Genomic DNA, 25,048 nt, shown 5'->3' with positions numbered 1-25,048 from the left:
TAAAAACCACCAAAGTTTAAAGAAATCCAAGTACTTTCTGAAAACATCCATTCATTTCTATTTAATATCTTTTTTTAAACAAGTTAGTAAAATTTTATTGATATAGCACCTTTCAAGATGAATAAGTGCTTTCCAACAACAATAATAAAAACCTAAAACTAAAGTGTTAGCCAAAAACAAAGCTGAAAAACAAGCAGAGTTTTTAGCTGCCTTTTAAAAGAGATCACCAAGTCCACAGATCTCAGACTCAGAGCGAGAGCGTTCCAGAGTTCGGGGGCGCCACTGTTGCATAAGCTCTGTCTCCTTTATTTCACAGTCACGTACGCTGTATAGCCAGCAGGTCCTGATCACATGACCTCAGGGACCTGCTGGGGATGTATGGATGTAAAAGTTCACTGTTGTATGGCAGTGTTTGTCCACGCAGAGCTATAAAAGTCAAGTCATTTTCACTTAAAGTGAAGTCTGAAGTTGATGGGGAGCCAGAGCAACTGATTTAGCAACAGTGTGATATGTGAGTATTTAGAAGACTTAGTCAGAAGGCTTGCAGCGGCGTTGGAACAACTTGGAGACGTTCAAAGGAAGCCTTGCTTAGACAAGTAAACAGTAATCCAGATGTGATTAAATGAAGGCATGGATGACAATCTACACAGTGTGACACAGTGGAACTTAAGTGATAAAAAGCGAGAGCGAACCAGAGAATCCAAAATGTAGACTAAGTCAAAGGTACCTCGATGTTCCTGTGTGAAGCGTACCTAGAGTTTCTGTTATGTTAGGTACAAATCAGTTGGGGGCACAAACAAGGACTTCTGTTTTCTCTCTTTCTGTATTAATAACCATTCATTCAGTGTACTAAATTCAAAGAAACTTAAAAGCATCACTCTGTTGTTTATCCGTCTTTTTCAGCATGGTATTGCATGACATGTCCGATGCCTTTGTGGGCCTTTGTGCTGTAAAATTAAAAAGGATTCAGAACTCTGGTTTGGATTAAAATAACAGTTACGAAAACCACTTTCGAGACATGATGCGTTCTTAATGATTTGCATGCCTCAGGATGCAAAATGCAATGGAAACTCCCAAATTGAAACATTTCACAACTTTGCAGGGCTTTTGAGTGCGTCAAATTGGTCGCTTTGGCAGGCCAGTTCTGGCCCACAAGCCATAAGTTTGACATCCCTGCTTTAGGACACAAACAGACCCTAACCATGCCAGCAAGAGCTCCCCTGCATAATAGCTGCCAGATCCTTTCTCTGTAGCGGCCAAGGTTTCTTTTTCCTTTAATTTGTCACTTGTCTGTATCTAAAGGAAAGCACAACACAAACACATAAATACCCTCAGAAATGCAAACATAGTTTGTAATGCTATTTAAAACTTGGCTGAAGGAATTTTCTCTCAGTAAAATGCTGAAAACACCCCAAACATTCTACCTTCTTTCATAGTGCCATGGCTGTCAAGAGTAAAATAGTTTACTTTAATCCCCTGTGCAACTGAAAAAAAAAATAACTGGATCACATTTAAGGCTTTTAAGCTGTTATGGGGAGAAAAAAGCATTGGTAGCAAGTGTGTTTGCAATTTTTTATCTCTACGACACCACAAATTTGTAAAAACGCTGATTCTCGCATGACCTGTCCAAAACAAATGATGAAGTCTTCAGAAATGACAGGAGATTCACCCACACTACAAAGAGCTTTTGTGTGTGTGATTTTCAAAACAGCGGGAGTGCCAGGAGTTCAGCTGCAATGTAGTAGCTGCATTGTCTTCTTTATAAAGTCAAAGCAGATTTTTAATGCACAGATTAGAGGCAAGTCGCTGTAGGATGGAGTCATCCTGTATGCTGCTTTTATACATTATATTGCTTTTTCTTGCTGAATAAAGCACATATTATATAAAACACTTAGTAGTACAACACAGCACATGTGTTACAATCAGGATCCATATACATGTGTATATGAAATCAGTGGTGTGTTTTTTCTCTAAACTTTAATCATACTGCTCTCTGAATCATTTTTCATTTTTTCTCTATGTCTGGGTTTGCAGTCTACTCATGCTTGTACTCTTGGCCACACAATCTCACACACACAATGTCCTTGAAATTAGCTAACAACTCTAGAAAAGGACTCTCTTAGGTGATGGTGATTAAGCCATAGGCTGAGTCGTGTTGGGATACACACACACACACACACACACACGCACCCACACGCACAGGGGTTCCTATTAGATCGAGATGCATCAATAATTTAGCCCTCTCCATCACTCTCACACAGTGGGGGTGCAGGGGCATGTTGACGACGTGCGAGCAGACGTGTGAGTGCTTGATGTGTGTGCGTGCGCACGCGCGTGTGTGTGTCATCATTTAAAAGCCAATAAGGAGGACCCAGCTGGAGCCTCTGCCGATCTGTGGCCCTGTTCAGACCAGGTATTAACATTAATTTTGAGTGATCCAATCATAAGTAGACAGCTCCAGATTTTAATGCAACAAAGATGCAATAACATCCCATCACTCAGACCTCATTGAGAGGTGGGGTGAGCCACATATGGGCAAATTGTTTTTGCAGTTGCTACATCATTGCAAGCCACTTAAAAGGACCTTCTACTCAAGTGGCGTGCCTACTGCAGGTGCAAAGCAGCAGTGCGTCTGGCAGAGTCCTGCACTTGCTTGATTACCCACAGCTTGTCATTAGCTATTTGTTTTTGCATAAGGCTGTTGGCCGCCTGCTCAAGAAAAAATTACAGCCCATTTAGATCATATTGTTGGGTTCTAACAGATATTACTGGGTTTTGTGGTAACTTTTTGTGATAACAGAAAGCAGATTTTTTTAAAAAGAAGCTTAGAGTGAATTAAAAATGGTGTCATCAAAGTGTTTAGTAAAAATGAAGCAGTTTGAGGTGGATGTGTTTAATATCTCGGGTACTTGTATTAAAGGGTCACAGCTGGTTTAGATTTGCTTGGAAATAATTGTGGGTAAGAGGTTGGTTCTTGAAGTCTGTTATACTATACAGATAGAGTGTGCATTTGCAAATGTTGACCTGTGCGTGACTCTGTTATTTGAGCTTGACAAACAGAAATAATATGCTTGTGTTTTCACATACAGAGGCGGGAAGGTTCAATCATAGGTTACTCAAGAACCGTGTGGAGATAGATTCTAATGCCAGACATGAGCTGACTTAGTATACTAAGATCCCTGTGTGTCTGCCCTACTGGATATGAAGTAAATACCACTTCCAGATCACTTGCATTGCTGGTTGATGTTGCACCAATTTGCACCAAAAGTTGTATCAACATTTTTTTTGCCAGAAAGCTTTGAGTTTTTTGTTGGGGCCCTCTGCATTAGTAGATCTCCCCTAAAGGGAAAGGGTGTTATTTTTTGACACTATTCTTTTAAACTATTCATTTAATTGCATGGAAAGCCATGCAGAGCCGGGTGCTCTAATCTTTTCATGTCAGTACATTTCACGTGTTAAGAGCCATGCCAAAATAATTAATTTTTCATTATATACGTGTTATCTGATAATGTCTGTAGGTCTTTCAGAGCTTATGCAAGAGTTTGCATCACCACGTCTCTATTTCTAATCTCAACTGTATTGAAAAGAGAATTAAAACAAGAGGACAGAAACTATCTAATTTTACTGACTGCAGGAAATGTATCGTTAAATTTGTGATTCGTTTGATTCGGTAAGTTTGGGTGGATTTATTGGATGTGCCTGGGTTTTTTGGGGGGGGTTAAATGTTTGAGAACAGTAGGGTGGATGATGTAAAGGAGTAGATATGCTTTGCATTTGAATATACTGTACCCGACATGACTTTGAGTGGATATATAATGAGTGGGCTGGTCTGTGTTGTGTAAGTTTGCAGCAGGAGCTGAAGGAGCTGATGTGGTTTCAGGTAGATGTGAGCTCAGTGTGCATAAGTTTGTGCTAAATGACAATGACTGATTTAAGTTTAATGATGGTAACGGGAGACATATTGGGACTTCCTTTGTTTTGTTCTATTTTTGTTGTGGAGAGTTTCCACTTTTATGTATCCCTGCAGCAAAAGGAAGTTGGCACATGTCTGCCACCAGTTCTCTGCGTGTGTGTCTGTGTGTGTGTGTGTGCTTGTGCTAGTACATGCAAGTGTCCTGCTGGCTTACCCTTTCGCAGTGCAGATATCAGCTCATCAGCTCGAGTCTCAGTATTACCCCTAGAGAGGAACTGACTCTCCAAAAGGCACACGTTACAGTTAGCTCAACACATAATAGATGACCTTGGAGATTTCATTCAGCCAAAAGCACCAAATGAAGAACTGCGCCTATCAAAACTTCGCTCTCTTTTCTCTGGCTCTGTCACTTTCACTCAAACACGCACAGACACACACACCGACACGCACCCTCTGTCATTTAATGCGCCATTTTCAGTGGAACAGCTGAAAATCTATGTGTGTCTGTGTATCCGTCCAGTTGTTGCATTCACAGACAGTAACTGGAATGTGTTTGTGTAAGTCACTTAGTGAAAGTGTTGGATGAATTCCTGACTGTGTGTGTGTGTGTGTGTGTGTGTCCTCTAGTCAACCTCATGAGAGCAAACTGAGTTATATCTGCAGCATCAATCCATCATGCTCATTAGCATATGATTTGGCTTTGATTAGCATATCTATTAAAATGGAAATGCAACATCACCAACACTGAACCCAGACAGGGCGGCCCTGTACACACTTTGTCTGAGTCTCTCTCTCCAACACACACATACTTATATACCACACATATCTCTCCAGGGGTTGCTCAGGGAATTTGTTGGAGGATGCCAAAGTTGATGATGTCTGTTAATGTATCAGATGCATTAGCTTATATGTCATCTCTCTGTTCAGACATTTATTGTTAGAAACTCACTGCTTCATAGATATTTCTGAGCCCAGCTGTATATTTCAAACTTATAAATATTCAGTCTGCTTTGATGACTAGAATACAAGAGTTAAAATTGAAAGGAGTTGTTCCTTTGGTCTTGTTCTGTGCCAAGTCATACCTTAATTTGGCATGAAGTGCCGATGAACTACATGTACATGTACAGTCTTTCTTTGGCATGCTTGCAGGCTGCACAGCATGTAACAATGGGCTGCCATTGGCCTGCAGGCAGCACTTTAAAGACCCTTGCTTTACACTGAAGAAAAATGTGAAGCGGAAATGTTAGACTTTCACTGAGGTAACAAAAGTGAAATACTCAGGTCATAATGCGTATATAGTATTTATGTAAAAGCTGCAGGGTTTCTGTCTGAGTGAGGCGAAGGGAGGTTGAATTGCAAGCAACAGATACTTCAGTAACAAAGAGAAGCAGCGTAAGCAGCGGAGTAAGAAGAATTAATGAGCGGCAGGTTCTTGTAATGATTGCCTGGATGACTAATTGGATTGTACAAGCAACGTGTGACAGTAAAACAACTTCACTGCCAGCTTAAACTACCTCAGAGCTCCATAATGGTCAAAAAATATAAATTGTTCCTTTCAGTAATCCCATTTGCAATCAAATATGTGCTCACGTCCACAGAAAACACAATCAGATTAGTTCATATAGGGGGTTTTCCAACGCTTGGTAAGTATTACAGATAATAACATAACATAATTCAATTTCTATGGAACACTCATTCTCATATTTTCACTACTTTTTTATGTCGATAAACACATTTTGCTCTTTCCTTGATAATATGATGCATACTGAGTACAGTAGGAAACGGCAATGATCAGGACTACACCAACTAACTTCTTGTTGCAGGTCAGTACCTGACCACAAATAATCAAGATTGATTAGATTTACAGAGGTGCTTTTACCTCCTATACTGGTGCTTTTTCCCAGCACAGCGATCCATAAATTTAGACGTCTAATACTTCTATTATATAGTGTATCGCATGTGTAACTGTTATAAATCAGGATTTAATAAGTAAAATTATTTATCAGCTGTAAGGGAACCTGGAATTTGATACTTTGCACTCGTAATTTATTGGCTTATTTTTTTCGAATTATTTTCCTTCTTTACCTCAACAAAATGATGCATCTTCTCCTCTGCCGGTAAATCACACTGTCTGTAAACAGACCACAACCTGCGCCGATAGTGTGAGCTCTTCTACCTTAAAGTAAAAAAAATAAATAAAGTAGGTGTTTCTTTCTCATCGATTTCTGGTTGAAAAAAATAAATAAATAAAATTGACACATTATTAAAATCCAGAGCTCTGACCAGATGTTAGAGTCACAGAGCCAACCTTTTTTTTTAATCACCCAGTTAATGAGGCTTTGGATTCATTCATTTTTGCCATGTCTTAAAAGGAGGTTTTACCAAAACAACAGAAAAATGGTATTTACAAAAGAGTGCAGTGTCAAGATTGCGTGTAAGAGGTGGAAACTGGGGTTATGCCACTAACCGTGTTGTATACGTATTTTTGGGAATTCCTTTTTCAAGGTGCAAATTATAGGGAGGATAATATTTAAATCAATAGTGCAAAGTAAGTGATTTACTGTGCACACAATTTCCTGCTAATTGTTCCAATATTTAACACCAAAAAGCAGCATGTCTCATTTTTTGTGCTTTATATTGAAATGAGCCGACTGCACCTGTTTAGAAAACAACACAGCTTTTGTAAATCACCCAGCTAACGACACCTATGAGCACTATTTGGAGGTGGCCCCCACACTCTGCAGGTCAGTCCCCTGTTTAGTGAATCAGGCTGATTGTGTCTTCCCCCCAAAAAAACTGTTTTTCCTGGAAATACTCTGTAAATAAACGTTTGAAACATGTACAAGACCATCTGTTGGTGAGAAGAAAAGGAGTAAACTCTGGCAAGCAAAGTGAATGCTCACCTTTCTGTGGGTTATTTGAGTATCTGTGTGTTTGAGCTACTGTCAAAGTGTTACACAGAGGGAGTCTCACCAGACCTGCTGTTGTAAGTGATGATTCTTGTGCTGCTGGTTTGAAAAGCTGCCAGCAAGAACAAGCAGCAAGAGAGCCACACAAACACACTTGAATGTACTGGAGATGTACTTGAACCACTCAGGTCTGAAATCGAACACCTGAACGTCTTCTCTCTCATAGTTCCCTCCCCCTCTCCTCTCCTCTGCTCTCCTCGCAGTTAAATGAAACAGCCAAGCAGTTGATGGAGATTGACAAACCTATACCAGCTAATGCACCGGGTCCGAGTTCTGAGCCGGCCCCGTTGGGCCCCTGCTCTTCCGGGCCCTCCCCAAGCGCGTCCCCGTCTAATGGAAACGGCTTTGGCCATCGGAGAGGCGAAGGAAAGAAGAACGCCAAGAAGCGCCATTCGTTTACCGCTCTATCCGTTAGCCAGAGGGCTGCCCAGCTCAACAACAGACACAGCATGGAGATCTCCCACCCAGTCCTCATCAGCTCCTCTGACCCCAGAGCGGCTGCACGCATCCAGGTGCATGTGAACGCTGTGATGTACACAGACCCCATAATTACAGAACGCAGCAGATCTTTTATATCAGGGAAAATCAGTTTGTTTGAGCATAAAAAAATACTTGATTAGATGTAATGTGGCCCCATTATGTACAAGTATGCTTGTTTTGTATTTAAAAAGTGTATAGTGAAAATCACTTGGATTTTTTGTGCACTTTCTAGTTAAACAGCAGTCAACAAATACGTTGCTTGGCATGTAATATATCTGCGGGGAACTAATATCAGCCAGTGTATTGCCCCTGCTGATTCCTTGGTTTCACCTCTAAGGCATTGCTTGCATTTCACAAACCAGAGTTCACTTCAGTCACTCTGTTACTCTAGATTTAATAACTTATTCCCCAATCACCTACTCGTCCAGTTCCATGTAAATAAAATCATTCCTCTTATTTACAGCATTTCACTAGAGACGCATTGCTCTTGCAAATACTGCCTCTGGTTGTATTTAGACTTGGGTTCAGTTTGTATTCTGTGAATAATACCCAGCATATATACTGTAAATCTGCATGTGGGTTGTAGGCATTTTCATTGTATATCTTTTTGCATTTCTTTAGGATGCATCTCCCCCAGGTCCCTCTCCCTCCTCGGCAGGGGTGCTGGTGCCCCCCAAAGTGGCATCCATAACCTCTGAGCTGCTGGCCCATGCCAAGGTTCAGCTCCCACTCAACATGTGAGTATGCCTCAGTCCTGTGAGCTCACCCAGCTGTGACTTTCTTTTCTCTTTTTTCCACCTGCCCATTCTGTTTATCACAGCATCAGATCCAAGCTTGATTTCACAAGCCGCCTGTTGGCAGCATTAAAAATATTTCCTTTTGTTGTGCTCTGAGATATTGGCCGTGTTCCACCACCTCTGCACATTCGCTCCTCCACTGGTCAATGATGAAATTCTCCCCAGAAAGGAAAATTGCACCTCTGTTATGCTATTTCCTCACTTGTGCGATGCTTACGTCAGTGTTTCGTAACAAGGCTCTTAACAGCATTTTACTGTACAGGTTTTTGTTATTTCATTAAGATGACCATGTCAAGAGGGATGAGAGATGCACACAAAAAAGATTTCTGTCATAAAGATTATGACATAAAAAGTGAGACTATGACTATCACACTAACATTGCATACATTGCAACATAAAAAGAGGTGTTATGCATTAGGATGTGCATGATAAAGTAATTTATTGCTGCAGTTGGAGACTTTATCTTTACACAAACACACAAAAACTACATTGAATCCTTTGGAAAATTTAGGTGGTCAGCAGTCCTGGGGAAGTGCCACTGCTAACCTAGTTTTACCACATAACTAACCTACAAACAAATTAACTAGGAAAATAAAGGTCTCTTCAAGGTGAGCATGTGATTGTTCTCTTGTGCTTCCATTGCTGCATGGACCAATTTTGAGAGTGAGACCTTGAGGGTGTGGATATTTTTGGAAAGTGAGGACACCTGCTTAGTCTGCGCGCCATACAAGGTTAGAATTAGAACTATGGTATAATAACAATGGACAGACATTAATGAAACTCAATATTCTTTCAAATTACAAAAAGATAATAGCATTATTTTTTCAGGGTGAAAAAAAGAGATTTGTAAAAGTTTGAATTTCTAAAGCTTTGGGCTCGAACAGAAAAACTGACTATTTAGTGTAAACCACAGCAAAAGTGTTTACTTTGGTATAGCTTTTAAAGTGTCAGTGTTTGGGAATTGGGACATTTAGGGGGTTTGTTTTTTTATTGTATTATTTTGTAGGATTTATTTGTATCTGCTTGTTTGTTTTATTATTACTATAAATCATTCTTCAAACAAATAACAAAGACATTGTGTTAAAAAAGAAACCCATACATTTGTGCCAAGAACAACATTACACCAGTGAAGATCTTCACTTGTATAGAAGAAGTAGAAGTTCGCGTGTGTGTATGCGCGTGTGTGCGATGGCCTGTGTGTGTGCTGTTTACTATTAACCGGTGTCCTTCCTGCAGGATGTGAGCCAAATACAGCAACATTGTCAGATTTAATAATATCACTTTCCAAGTAGTAGGTACACACTCAGACGTGCGCTCTCTCACGCACACACACAAACGCACACACAATATGCACACGTGCATCCGGAGTGAGTTCATACTACTGATGAGGTCGGACTTTTTCCTCTTGACCTGGCAACTGTTCCTGTTGCCATGGGGAGACTGAAGACAGTCCCTACATCTGTTACCATGGAAACGGGAAGGCAGCATATATAGTACTTGTTTACTTTCTGGTATTATCGTCTTCTGTTGGAGTCTGGCACCACACAACTATGAGTGCACTCCAGCACCGGTACCGGGATATCATGTATATGTAGTAGTTGTGGAACCCACAAAACTCAATATACAGTCACATTTAGGACATTTCAAAATACTACACTGATCAATAAATGTGTGTGTAAACACATAAACCAAGACACGTATGGCAAAGTGTACCATTCACCTCTACTGGTCACACTGGTCCTTCAGACAGAAAAAAAGTGTTGTCCTGTAAAAATAGGAAGTATGCAAAAAAGGTGTTACGTCTTTTGATGTTTTCTTTTTTTTAACAGTGTTTTTGTTGTCTTATAGTTCAAATTGTCATAACAGTAAATTGAAGCTATTGTAAGATCTGTCTAAATATATTCTTTCTTATTTAGTATTCAACAACTGTACAACTGCATTACAGAATTAATTCTTAGACACATTAGTGGATAAGTAAAGGTAAAACATTGACGATGCATTTGCATAATGACTGAAACTAGCACCACTGAAGGAACAATGGGCTGGGAGTTCAGTTCCTTCATAAAATGCACTATTTATAAGACTGGGGAAACCTGCAGTCAGCTGAGACTGAAGAAGTCACTTGGATGAGTGATGAAATGTTTCTCCCACTGAAAACGCTACATCCAGATGAACAGAATCAACTTTTGGAGTAAAACATTATACATGCTGTACATGTATATATTTATTTGCAGTGTTAGGGTGATAATCATAGTCTCACTTAAACCAGTAGTTGACAACTGTTCGTGTTTGCAGTCCCACTCCTTCCCTCTATTTCTAAAGGAGACAGTAATACACAGACATGAAATATACAGCAAAAACAGGGGATTTATAGTGGAAGGACCAAACAGCACTGCCTTATTAAAAGATTGAATTGCTGCTGTTCACTCGGAGTAATCCACATGCATGCTTTAAGAAGAAGATGTCCAGTGGGAGTTTATAATTAGGTGAACAGTTGTTCAAGATTTCCTTTAGAGTTAAATATTGTTATTATATGACTCGCTTTTGCAATGCAGCTTGTCACTTTTCTTTCTCAGATACCTGGCATTATATGCCTACAAACCCCAGAAGGCTGACGAGCTGGAGCTTAGAAAAGGGGAGATGTATCGGGTGACAGAGAAGTGTCAAGACGGATGGTTCAAAGGCACGTCACTGAGAACTGCTGCCTCTGGCGTCTTCCCGGGAAACTATGTCACTCCTGTGTCCAGGTGAGAGCGGAAAGTACTGCATGCATGTGGTTAAATAGTGAAAGAACCACCTCTGCATGAACACTTGGCAACTTAGTTATGCAATGACAGATGTTGTTGAGATGTGTCCATCCATCCACTTGTCTGCTGTGGTAAAACTACAGTGTTCTGAAGACAGATAACAGAGATACCCACCCCGGGTGTTCTCACCTTGTTGTTTGATGTAAGCTAAATAAACTGGGACCCCACACTGAGCATTTTTACTTCATTACCAAAGCTGAAAAGCAAAACAGTAAAGTGAAATGAAATGGTTGTCACATCAAGACTTGATACTCACCCTTGTGTCCATTTATATTTTCTCTTCCTGCTGAGTGGAAAATCCATTTGAAGTCTAGCCTTTATTAAGGCAAGGCTTTCAGCTTCTGTGACTGAAGTAAAAGGCAATAAAAGTATCTTATGCTGTGCTACATCAACTTCACTTTCATCAATTTAATAGAGCCTATAATCTTTTCTAAATCCACAGTACAAAGAGCTGCATACAAGACAACAATTACTTAACAAGCAGATTTTATGACAGCATAAAGTTTATAGTGCACTTGTGGGTTCAACATATTGGTAAAAGTGGTCATTTACCTGGTGATGGCTTGTTTTCACGAACACCCAAATGGTGCATTATGTTTGATTTTTGAATTAGTCTTAGTTATGCTGGGCCTTAAAGAAGTAATAAAGGTACAATTAAAGCACCTTAGCTTTTAGAGAATTCCACTAGCTCTTATTATGACTGCCAATCATATCAGCTGTGGTGATGAAGCTTAGAGTACAGTTAATCTCGTTCACCGAAGATGGACAAGTAAGTTCAACTGAATTTCTCCACAGTATAAGCAGAGGGCACATGAGTTAAATTTTTAATCTCTTTATGCCCTGTTAAAGCCTTTTTGCCCTCTTATTTTTTTTAATGTACCCAGCATTGCAATCAAATCAGACGCACACCCCAATTTTGTCCTCTCACAAAGGCAATGTGAATGGTAGCATCAACATAGTTGTTGTAATTTACTGTGTAATTTTTTTGCAGTCATTACTTAGTTGCAGACTGAAATGTGCAATTTGCCCGGTATTATGGCATGGCAATTGCACATGTGTTTTTCTGCACTCACTCAGGCTGCCTCTCGTCACAAAGGCACACCCAAAAAGGTAATTTTGGGGGGCTTTAGTTGGAGAAAGGTGCAATCTGTGCATATTATCTCCAACGTGGCTACAAAAACCACCAAAATGATTAGGTCGAGCCAGCACATTTACCAGAAGTATGATCTGGGAAGCCATTGCTAGGAGCGAAACTGTATATTGCTGTGAAGACAAGAAGAAACAAAGTGTAGTGCAAAAATGTCTTAATCTTGATCTAATCCATTCTTAATCAATTCAATGTTGTTACATGACGATTAAATTAAATACATCATAAAATTTAACCAGTCCGACACTACTGGCTCTGCCGTTCTAGTGTTTGGCTTCCGCAGCCTCACCGTAGATCATTGCGACTGTCGTCATTATTATAATTACCATCCTCGTCGTTACTTAGTAGTACAGCTACTTCTCGTAGCTGTCCAAAACAAATAAACCAGTAAAAATGGTGTGCTGAAATATTTTGCAACTTAATTACCCTCATTATTCCCATATGCATTAAAACGTTTTCAGTCGCTTTATATCTCATCTGTATTCCGCTCCATGATGCAGTCAAGAAAAAGGAGAGAAGAAAATGAAAGCAAGGCACAGTAACAGTAATGGAAGAAAAGAGAGCCAAAAAAATGAGAGAGAGGAAGGTAATGAGAAGCTGGAGAGCATGATGAGGCTATGCAGGATAAACAGGGAAAGCGAATGGAGGGAAGCAAAATGTGAGAGGAGAAGAAAACGGCTGAAAGGGAATAGAATGGGTTTGACAAAGGAAAAGGTGAAGAAGGGCGTGAATTATGGAAAGAAATTCAAACAGAAGATGGCTGAAAGAGAAATTGACAGAGTGAGGAGGAGGAGCAGGAGAGAGAAGAAGGAAGAGAAAGCAAAAGAAAATGATACAAAGACATGAAACGGGTGCAAAAACAGCAGGTGTCCTTCTCCAGTGGATATGAATGGCTGCTTCACATTTCGCAATTATGCAATCCCAAGAAGAGAGAAAGAGAGAAAGACAGGATGGGCGAGTAATCAAATGAGAGGCAATTTGTTATTTTTACGCAAGCATACTCTCTCCCTCTCTGCCTTCCTCCCTCCTTACACCCCCCCCCCTACCCCCCACCCCCCTTTGTCTGCAGTGCAGCTCAGAAATTTCTCAGTATGATAATGAGAAGCTGCCAAAGATATGCACACAGAAACACACTGACTTGATCAAACACATAAATGCATGTTTATTTTAGAGCTACACAGGTGGCCCATACTGGCAAATTTAAATTTCACTTTGAATATTTGCATATTTGTTGTGGAATTCATTATCCTGGTTAATGCAAACCGTGAGTATACATAACAAATGCATGTGATTAAACATAAGACTCCCAAGAAGCCTTTTGATTGTTGTGTTGCCGGATTAATTTCCGATCTTGAACTCATACTGGGGGGAAAAAAATCCTCTTTTGTATGAAATCTTCAAACTTACTCATAAGTAAGGCCAAAAACGCCTGCTAAAAGACCTGAGTTAAACCCAGCACACACTTTAAGCAGTTGAATTTAGTGTGTCGAAGAAACAGTGGATAACTTTGCAGTTTCTTTTGGCAAAAACACACACAGGGAGAGAAAGCCATAACTCTGTATGTGTCTGACGGGAAGTCGATGGGCAACCATAAGTGTGTGAATACCGCTGCGTCAATAATGTTCAGCTCACTGTTCTGCCATTCAGCACTCTGCAGACAGAAACATGAGCAGTCTGCAACGCCATATATGTTACAGCAGGACACTTTCTCGTGCTGATCCACCGGTCAGATAATAGTACCGGAATTTTTCACTTTGACAGAGGGTAATAGTACTGACAGGGAAGCTTGCAAATTTTAATTTTGGATTCAGTACTGGCTCATAATTAACATTTAACATAACTCCTGATGAGTTTATTGTCTCGGTCGCTTATTAAGTATGATATGATGTTTGTTTTTTCAGTTATATTCCCCATTGTGCTGCGGTCTCACTAGGGAAAGCAGTGGTTAGAGACTGCAGCATGACTAAATTACTGTGACTGCGTGCAATGAACTTAAAGTCTTGTTGCCTTTGAAATGGTTGCTTCAGAGAAAGGGACCAGGTCTGCAACCACTTGTAGTCAGCTGCTGTCTTTAAAGTGACTTTGATGCAATAAGATTGTGATAAAACTGCATTCACTATCAATCTGCTACCAGTCTATCAGTTTAAATCTGAATGGGATCACATTTGCATTTGAATGCAATTCATTTCTGATAATATGGCAATTAACCGTGATAAATTAGTAAAAAGGGTAAATCTGTTATCTGTTAACTAGTTGCATTTATCGTTCACCAGAAGGCCAGAATTAGTTCCCAGAGTTGCTGCAGGTTGGTAAGGACTGGGGTAGCCATTTTTAAAGACTTATCCCTCATTTTTTTTCTGTTTTTACTTTAAATATGGCTAACTTACAATGCAAACACCATGCTGTGTTAAAGAAGACTATAGCTAGAGACCATAAAAAGGATGTTAACTAAACTAATATATCATTGGGTAAATCTGTCCAATCAGATTTTCCTTTGCAATGGTTGTATGTTTAGGGCCCTTCCACACTGGCTTAACTTTTCAAACCAGAAGCTATCTCCATCTTATTTTTATACATGGAGATGGCTTCTGGTCTTGGATTGTAAAGCTACTTTCTCACGTCAGCTTGAGATGAATACACAGCTGGAGTTGACCACATTAAAGTGAGGTTTTCAAGCTCCGATTTGCTACTTAGCATTAAATGGGTATTTGAGTTACCGAGCAAATAAACAGAAGAGGACTGTCAGGGGCCAGTGGTACATCAAATTTCAAGGCAATATGTTCAACAGTTTTTACACTGAAATGAATCTTAATGTGGCACTAGAAGAAAAGTCACTGTATTGAAAGAGACTGATGTTTTCAGAGCAGTAAATGTTAATGGGTCACAAGTACAGTAGAAAGCAGTTGTAATTAAATGATTAAATAAATTTAATAAAAAGTCTATATCGCTTTCACCTTTTTTCGTTGAAGGGCTCCATTTGGAGTTGGTGCTACTCGGAGCTCGTGTTTGTCCAGCCCAGGAGGAGGAAGTGGCTGCAGTCAGGTGGCAAGTAAAATCTTAGACCCCTCGTCTCCAGGATCCCCGGGGCCCTCTTCGTCCCGTCCTGGCACCCCACTGGTAAACTCAGCCAACGCTGTTAACAGCATCAGTCCCGCCTCTTCGCCACAAACTGCTGCCGCCCAGCTGAAAAACTGCCTGCGCTCCAGCCAGCATACCAACCAAGCACGCACCTCAATGCAGCTGGGTGAGCAGAAACATTTTAAATCTATATATTTCTACTTGGTCAAAAGTTTTGCACAAGTTTTCCTCTTGTGAGAAAAAATTACTAATTGGATTTTAATGTACTAAACCCAAATATAACAATTAAAGTAGACTATCATATCTGTTTTCTTGTGCTTTTGTTAGCTTGTCATAATGACAAGAGCTGTTCTATTCTATTCTATTCTATTCTATTCTATTCTATTCTAAACCACCTTTCTTCATTATGGAACAATTTATAAGCCAGAAAAAGGTCTATATACAGCAGAGAAGAGAGCATAACAGTGTCGTTCCCCTTGATTTCGTAAAAGCAGCTGTACTGAGCCTAGCCTGCCAGGCCAGGTTAAGGCTACTGCATCCAGGTGGGATGTTGTGACACAGAGAAAAAGTCTTTTTTTTTTCAGTTACCTAGAGTATCACATAGATGTATTGCTTTAATCACATGTATATTTTTCTTTAATGCAGGGTAAAAGCAAAGGAGATCCTGAAAAATATCATGCATGGGTTTTTGTAATATGCTTTAAAAACTTTACTTTGCAGCATTACAGATTTCAGGCTAATAGGACTGTTAGTTTCAAGTTCAGAGTTAGCAAAACGCAAAGGTCTGACTAACAAACTGACACAGGCAGTATGTTCTATGATTGGTAAAAGATTTTACTTTGATGATAAATCAGTTATTCCAAAATTGACGTATACTTCTGAGAAACAAAGAATAAGGTTTTCCGCAGGAGAAGGGGAAACATTAAGGCCTCTTTAAATGACAGATGACTGAATCTTTCCTGCAAAGAAATATTCAGTAAAAAGAAATCATACGGGGATGTGCAGTATTTTTACAGTTTTAATGTGCTTCAGTAAAACTGCTCAGCAGCCTCCAGCCTTAAAGGAGCCAAGTCCAGATTATTTGGGGTGCTATAGCATTGTTTCCCCATAGTCTTTGATTACAGAATAATGGAATATTGAACAGTCATTAATTCAAGTAGCTACCATATGCAGTTTTACAAGTAACCTCTTTAATCTTCAGCTTCTTCCATGTTGTTAGTCATGTGCTGATTGTTTTTGGCAGCAGCTAAATAAAAGCAAACAAGAAAAATGTGCCTAAATAAATGAAACCCAGTTAGTATTGTTCACATAGACAAAATATCCAAAGGTATGTGCACACTTGGCTTTTAAAGTATATTGTGCTGGCAAGCAGTTGTGCACTAATGATGAACAAAGTGCACATATCCACCCAGGTTTTCCCAAACCAGACAGAGAAAAACCCTGATTTAACAGCTGGTGAATTTTTTATTAGTCAACATGATAACCAAGGTTTCTTTTTATAACCCTGCTTCGCTTTAATACATTCATAAAATACCCTCATCATCTTTATTAGGTATGCCTTGCGAGTATTAGGTTGGTTCCCCCTTTGCCTTTAGAACGAACTCGATTCTTCGTGGCATAGCTTCAACGAGATTTTGGTCCACATTGACATGAAAGCATCACACACTTGCTGCAGATTTGTCGACTGGACAGACTTGGTGTGAATCTCCTGTTTCACCCTGTCTCAAAGTGCTGTATTGGAATGACAAATTGTGTCTGGAGATGCCATTTGAGTACAGTTAACCCGTTGTCATGTTCAAGAAATCTGTTTGAAATTATGTAAGCTCTGTGACGCGGCACATTATCCCGCTGAAAGCAGCCAATCAGAAGGAAGGACATGTCATCCTAGTAGTCTGTGGGGTTTGAATGATGCCCCTCTCTGGTCTTTTGCTTGAAAGTATTCTGTTTCAAGGTTTGCCATGTTGTGCCTTCTGAGATGCTCTTCTGTATACCTTGGTTGAAACCTGTAGTTTGTTGAGTTACTGTTGCTATCCTGTCGTCTTGAAGCCATCTGGTCTTGCTCGTCTGATCTCTGGCACCTGCAAAACCACCCCTCACTGGATAGTTTCTCTCAGGGAGTTTGGTTGAGAGTCTCTTAAATCACCTTTCTTCCCCATTTGGATGTTCAGTTTGAACTTCATCAGGTTGTTTTTGCCACGTCTACAAGCCTAAATGCACTGAGTTGCCTGCACGTGATTGCCAGATTAGATAAAAAGCAGCTGAATAGGTATACCTAATAAAATGGCCCAGAGGGTATGCTGTGGGGTAAATATAATGCATTAGATACTAACCCCGTGTTTGCCTACTGGTGGTGGTCAGAGGGCCCGGTGGCGCCTGTGTTCGGCAGCCTCGCCTCTGTCAGTGCGCCCCAGGGCAGCTGTGGCTACAATGTAGCTTGCTATCGCCAGTGTGTGAATGTGTGTGTGAATGGGTGAATGACTGAATGTAGTGTAAAGCGCTTTGGGGTCCTATGGACTAGAAAAGCGCTATACAAATGCAGGCCATTTACCATTTCCAACAATCGTATTGTCTGTATCTGCAGCATGTTGATTGCAACCGGTTGCAGTCCTCAGTAAAGCAGCAAAACCTAAATATAGACACTAAAACATTTTTGTTAAATTTAGAAAAAACTTGTGATCGTGGGACATTATTTAATGTGTATCATACACATACACTCAATCATTGCATTTTACCCCATAAACCTTAAGGGAACAACACTAAAGATGGGAGTTTATGTTCAGAGAGGCTGTACAAGAACACATTGTACCTCAGCTGGATAATTTAGCACAATGTCAGTGTTACTACATGCACTCACACATAAAGACACTGGACTTCTGCACACAACACAGACATTTCTAAGCACTCTGATCATGCAGTGTTACTGCTTTTGCCAGAAGCACCCTTACACACAGTTCCCAGAAACACACACACACACACACACACAGCAGTGTCCATACGACACATCAGCCTTGTTCTCTCTTTGAATCTTTGCTTTCTCCCTTTGAGAAAATAATGGTGAGTGTTTCATTTGGGAAGCTAAAGAGTACACACTGTGAGGAGACAGCCAAGAATAACACACATACACACACGAGCACTCCCACGTACATACGTACACACAAGTGAACACACAGACTCACAAAACACACAGCTGAATGACATCACTGTGCTTTTTGTTTTATGGAGGCGTAATGACAGAGCTTCTCCTTTCGCTCTGTTTTTCTCTCCCTCTCTTGCGCTCCCTCTCGCATATATGCGCACACAAACGCACGCACGCACACGAACATGCACACACACGCATCTGTTCTCAATTACAAAAGAAAGTATGCGCATAGCTCTGGCATTTTGTGTTTTTTCACATGACCGGTACACCTCTCTGTGGATTTCTGCCTCTGTTCTGCAGTGTAGAAGAGCAGGTGGCTAGCAACCATATGTGTCCATTTGTGCGTGCACATGCATACACAAACACACTCACGTGCTTGCCTGAATGTTGTCGTGGAATTGTATATTTGTGCACTTTTATTCTCACGAGAAACAAACTCAGCCCTAATAGTGTTAAATTGCATTTCCTACATTATAAATTGAATTAATACAATTATAAATGCATGAAGTAATGCATTATAATGACTATTATCTTAGCTGTTGGACAAGTTGGTTTCTAAACAGACGTTATAAACTTGCAGGTTTGGAAGACTTCTCATGTAGGAACTAAAGTGGTTACAACTTCTTTGCATATTTGCACCAACATGGGTGTTGACAATCGGCTGACTGTACTGTGTCTATGTTTTCTATCCTGTGCAAATTGCACCAGAGCCTTGGACACAATAGTGTATCAAGTAATTTAGTGTTAGCCAGTATATGAGGAGTATCAGGAGACAGAGGGGTGAGGTAGCACGGGTACATCTTAAACAAGCTAAGATGACTTTGAAAGTAATAATGATGCTAACTGCTTACAGATACAGGCAGACCTATTATTTCCGAGACACAATTTTAAAACCAGCCCTCTCCTGCAATATTAAGTGATTATTCAGTGAGACTCAATGTCAAACCACTGATTTGTTCCCTCCAGGGCCTAATACCGAGTGACGGCTGCAGTCAGTGAAGGCCGCTCATTTATACTAATCCACACTGCATCTTTGTGTCTTCCAGTCCACAGTCCCTCTGCTGCAAGCCCGGAACGCCCCACGGTGGCCATATCTCCCCTTCGTTCTCAGAGCTCCTCCCCGTCGCGCTGCCCTGGCCAATCGGGTCGTCCTCTCTCCATGGTGTCTCCGGGACCCAGCTTAGGGCCCTCGCCCCTCTCTTCCCCGGCTTCGCGCCCCATCCTCCCCCTCTCCTCCCCTCTCTCCTGCCTCACGCCTCCGAACGTGTCCGCGGTGCTCCTCAACGGAGAGTCAGCCAGTCCACTGCAACCGCCATCGCCGGGCCCCTCACACACCACAGCCCAAGGCGTCCTCGCGCCCAAAGCAGAGAAGGTGAGGCTCATTCTCGCTGATAATTCTGAAGACACTTTGCAGCAGAGAGCAAATATTATTAGCTTGCTTCAATATTTGTCTTTTTGTACAAACATTTGCCATCAGATTTTGAAAAAAAATTATTGGATTTTGTGAAATTACAGCCACAAGGACTTTTCCTCTAATGGAATAATTGGATGTCTTACATTACAATATGGCTTTCATTATTTTCTTCACATATATAATCACAAAACTGAACTGTTTTGTGGGAATTAGGTTCTATGAGAAATGAAAGTCACACCTCTTAATCATAAAATAACTATAAATGACTGTATTTATATCAGGGCAAGAATATTTCAGATCTATGGACATGAACACAGAAAAATATACCAGAATTACCAAAATTATTAATGAAAATGTTCACAGACTCGTTTTTCACGGCTGGAAATTCAACATGGCAAAACTCATCTGTCAGTTTGCGTATTTTGCCTGCACCTAAATTCCCTCATTTCAGACCGCCCAGCTCTTCTCATTTACACGGATAGTAACTGAGGGAACAAGTAATTGGTGCCACTTCTACTTTTATGTCTCCAGACATTATACTCCTCCTATTAATACTCATCACATATAGTTTAATTAATGTTCACACCACGCGAGGAGAAAATGTGTTTTGTCTTTCACCTTTCACAGCTAAGTAGGTGTGAAATCTGTGCTGTGTATGTCCTCTTCCTCCGTAAGTGTCATTCACCCAGGCAGCTGGCACAAACGCTGAGTGCCATCCTATATGTTATAAGAACCGCAGCGTTAAAGCTGTGGATGTTAAGTCGGGCTGCTTTGACAGTGAATGATGGCACCGAAAGCTCACATCTGTCTCAGCTCCATTTGCTTCACTGTTGGCTTCACTGTCTGGGACAGCTAATCTAACTACGTGGCTAGCTGACAAACAGCTCATTGACTATGGAACAGCAGGCAGAGGCCTTGTTGACACTGTCACACTCATAGATGAAATGCCTCTCATTTTTTGTTAGGAGTTTGTGTTCCACATACTAATAAATATATTACAACTACGTGTAATTCATTTAAAATGGCTATTTATGACATCCTTTATTTCATTATGATTTTAAAGAATGCTGCCTTTTATCACTAAAATTATACACACTATGGTCTTCTCTTAACAACTTAACCAATTTACAGTTTTCTTAGGGGGCCTGGAGCCTATCCCAGCTGATATAGGGCCAGAGGCGCAGTAGAACCTAGACAGATAGCTAAAATGACAACTACACTTTCACACCCACGTCTACGGTCAGTTTCAAATCACCATTTGCCAAACAAGCACAGTTCCCTGTGCACACACAGGTACATGTACAGACCCAAGCTCACCGCTGCACCACCCTCCTAAAATCATATATTTGGAGGGTTTAAAGAGATTTTTCTCAGCTTTTAACTGATCACCTGGCTTAAACATCCTTTCTGAGCTGTCTCTGATCCCAAAAGAGCCTCTCAGTATGGATTTTTCTGTAGTTGTAACATCCATTTATCATCTAAATGCTGATTAAAATTTCAGAGGAAAGCCAGATAATTCTTCTTCTTTTTTTCCGAAGACAAACGGGCTTGTTACAACCTAATTAATATTGGTTAAAAAACTGGGTATTGACATCTTTTGTCCCATTATATGACACTATCCTTTTGTACTTGGCTCGTTCGCGGTTGCATTGGCACAGCTGAAACATCAGGTATGAAATCAGCGTGGCGGTGAGGCTGCACAGACTTTGTTACAGAGGAAATGATGAAGCAGCTATGATAACTCTCTGCCAGACGCAGTTTAGGGTAATCTCTGTTCGACACACTGTCTAGAGTGCAAGCCAGCATTACAGACGCATATCACGCCGGACACTGAAATGCATTTGTACACCACTTCCAAGAGGCCTGCCCTCACAGGCCAACCGCCAAGAAAAAGGCTGTCAGAAGTGATTGCATGAAGTCTGAAAATGCCTTGAAACACTTTGGAGATTGATTGTAAATAAGTCTCACATTTAGCTGTATAGTGGTGTCATTAAATCATGTTGGAACCTTGATCCTTATACCCAGAGGCTCTTTTGTCCTTAAAGCGACAGCTATGACTAGGGAAAACAAGGATATCAAACTAAATAAGATATATGAATATGAAGGAGATGTTCATTCTTAAAATTTCCTGATTAATCTTTCTCAATTTTTCTTCTTTTTTTAAACCTAAGCAGAGTGTTGAGCGTGGGTGAATAAAATGGCAGAGTAATTAGCTCTGTGGGTGGACAGAAAGTGGCATCCAGTGCATTACTCCTATCAACCCCGATCTCCATGGTGCCTACTTTTAGAAGTGAAGTTAAAAACACTGCGACTTTATCACAGCTTTCTCACATTTAAATTGTAAGACAAGTTCACTCACACACGAGCATCAACGGTATTTATTTACATACTGTGCAAATCGCAGACTGGACGGCAGAGTCACAAGCGATTAAATGCGAGTAGCTGCTGCCCCCTCATGGTTCATTTTGGAAGAACACCAGGGGCTCGACACACTCGTGCAAACAGACGCACACACAGATGAGCGCACACACTCGCAGGAGGCAGATTAAGCCTTTAAGCCAGCAGATGAAAGAAGAGAGGGAGTGATTATTCACTTTTTGTGCCATTTCACTCCCGCCTCCCTCCCTCTATCTCTATGCCTGAACCTCTCTGTTCTCTCTATCCTGCCCCCTGTATTTCTTTCCCACCCACTGTTGACCTTCTTCTTTTTCTCCCTCTTCTCTACCTCTTTCCCATTCTGACTTCTTTTCCTTTTTTCCTCCATCCTTCCATTCTTCTTCTATCTCTTTAATCTTTATTTTTTCCCCCCTCGCTCTCCCAAATTAGATTCCAGACAATCTGCATTTGCATGAAAAGGAAGAAAGCCTGTGTTGCCAAAGCCGTGCAACATCTTATGCGTGTTATACCATGCCAGAGTACACTCGAGACAGCTGTATGTTATCCAGACAGTGAGCACTTTTATTTTTAAAGAAGGCTGGGAAATAAAGAAAGGTGAGCAGTATTTTTTTAGGCATCTAACAAGAAAAAAACATATGTCTTTATTTAGAGGAATGCACATCCCTAAAGCGCTGCTTCTCTGAGTGTAGGAGCAGGTTATGCGGTTCATTTTCTGTAGTGGGTCTGCTGAGTCAAAGTGTTTTACAGCCTCCCCTAATGCTTTCCCAAGCACTTTTTTCTAACCATCCCACCTCCATAATAAGTTTGGTCATTAGGACTGAATTATTATTGGTCTCCTTTTTTGTTTTGCTTGATTTTATCAGTTATTTTAATACAGTTATCATCAAAACACTCAATCATCACTAATGGAATTTGGTTGTCCAAGATGTAATAATTGAATTTATCTGAGGGCTGCAACTCGGGATTATTTGCAATTTTGACCACAGCAAATGTTCCTGGTGTGGGCCTCCTGGTCGATGGGGCCGTTCTTGTGTGGAGTTTGCGTGTTCTCATTGGGCCTGCGTTATTCCCACAAGGCCTCTGCAGATGCATGTTACTTTAACTGGTGATTCTAAGTTGGCCATAAATGTGGATGTTAGAGGTGGTCTGAAAACACGTCTAGGGTATACACCACCTTTTTTTTGAGCCTTTTTTTGCTAATGATAGCCCCCTTTGACCCTAGGTTGAATAAGCTGTTGTGTAGATGAATACTCTGCTGGTTGTTTTCAGAGTTAATGGATTCAATTTCAGAAACTCCAGTTAGACAGCAGTTTTAAAGGTTAGCATGTTCGACCCTGTTTAGATTTAAGTTTAAACAATGACATGCTCTACACATTTGCTTTCACGAAAGGAACAGAGTTTAATTTACAGACTGTCACAGGAAGCCATTTACACCTGAACAAATGACCTTTTTAAACTGTCCAAATTAAGTTATTGACCAGCCAAAGTAGGTGTATTTCATGCAGGAAACAAATAAGCCAAGCTGAACAAAGTTTTGACATAAGTGCCTTTTTAACTAGTATTTTTGCTTGTTCGTTTCTTCGCTTGAGCACACATTTCAATGCAGTTTTGTGCTCATTAGTTATAATTAGTAAGAAGAAGTAATCCTCCCGAAAGTGTTGTGTTCTGGCTATTTCTCTGTGACAGATCATTACTCTTATCACCCTCCATATTTAATGACGGCTTCTAGTTTTCACAACTTCATGCAGAACAGGCAGGTTTTCCGTCAAGCCTGGTTCAGTAGACGATAGTATTGTAAAGCCATCTGCAAAGGCTTGCAAATTTACTGTGACAGCTGGGCAGAACTATCACAAGGGCCAGTGAGCAGAATTCAGATATATAGACAGCAATATCTTAAATTTCAATTACATGGAAGAAGTGTAGTCTCCCTAAGGAAACATGATTAGTTTGGTTTCTCTGTTTTTGTTTGTCTGCTTGTTAGCAGGATTTGCTCTGGATCTCAAACTGTTTTAGCAATTTTTGGGATGACTCTTTTTTTAACATTTGTTCATTATTCTGCATTGAAAGATGGTAGAGTTGGACATATGTTCACAGATCGTCTTCTTCTTATCCAAGGACTCAGTTCATGTCCTTTGTCAAGTAAATTTTTAGTTTTACTTATTCCAGTCTGGAATTGCGCTTGTTTCTGATGCCATTACAGCTTATTGTTAATATCGTTATTATTATGTCAAGGTTCAGTTCAATTTCAGTAACAGGCTACACAATAGCTAATCAGCTGTATACTATAGCATGCTCAATAGCTTATGTAGAGTCCAGAGAAATCATTTGAGTTGGAATAAAAGTGATGAAAAATAACTCGAAACCTCATGAATAACTTTTTGAAAAAGGGACTTTTTTCTTAGAATTGAATTTCAATGTCGCTTTTTTTTGTAGTTTCAGTCTAAGGACAAAGAACACGTCTTTGTGTGATTCACTGTCAAAAGTGAGAGTACTGAAAGCAATAAACAGAGTCAAGAAAGGAGGTCAAAAGCTAAACCTTTGTCTGGTGTTTCATAATTTTAAACAGTTAAAAGGTATTACGCATATAATTAGAAGAATGTAGCACGATACTAGAGAGAAGTGGCACCTTATACATTTTGTATGTGTAAGTTAGAGTTTTCATATACCGGTTTGTAGAAGATATTAAACCTTTTAAAATTAGCTTGAATTCTCATTTTTGAATTCAGTGTTAGAAAAAAAAAGGTGTAAGTATAGCCCAAGCAAGTAAATGCCAGATTAATACATACATACATACATATGTATATATATATATATAGATAGATAGATAGATAGATAGATAGATAGATAGATAGATAGATAGATAGATAGATAGATAGATAGATAGATAGATAGATAGATAGATAGATA

At 40.2% G+C, this 25,048-nt stretch overlaps 1 protein-coding gene across 2 annotated transcripts in view; it reads left to right on the top strand.

The window, feature by feature from the left end:
- The window catches only part of LOC102291765 (E3 ubiquitin-protein ligase SH3RF3), a 113,351-nt gene that overhangs the window by 79,470 nt on the left and 8,833 nt on the right, over window positions 1–25,048 (top strand). For both annotated transcript variants that reach the window (XM_005935739.3, XM_014337935.2), the window contains exons 4-8: window positions 7,086–7,394; window positions 7,984–8,099; window positions 10,736–10,906; window positions 15,083–15,357; window positions 19,377–19,702. In XM_005935739.3, the coding sequence (XP_005935801.2) occupies window positions 7,086–7,394; window positions 7,984–8,099; window positions 10,736–10,906; window positions 15,083–15,357; window positions 19,377–19,702 (1,197 nt within the window). The remainder of the gene's footprint in view (window positions 1–7,085; window positions 7,395–7,983; window positions 8,100–10,735; window positions 10,907–15,082; window positions 15,358–19,376; window positions 19,703–25,048) is intronic.

This window comes from Haplochromis burtoni, unplaced genomic scaffold, assembly GCF_018398535.1.
Source record: "Haplochromis burtoni strain Fernald_Lab_line unplaced genomic scaffold, NCSU_Asbu1 Contig_202, whole genome shotgun sequence".
Lineage (NCBI taxonomy): Eukaryota > Metazoa > Chordata > Actinopteri > Cichliformes > Cichlidae > Haplochromis > Haplochromis burtoni.
This window is presented reverse-complemented; position numbering and strand designations above follow the sequence as displayed.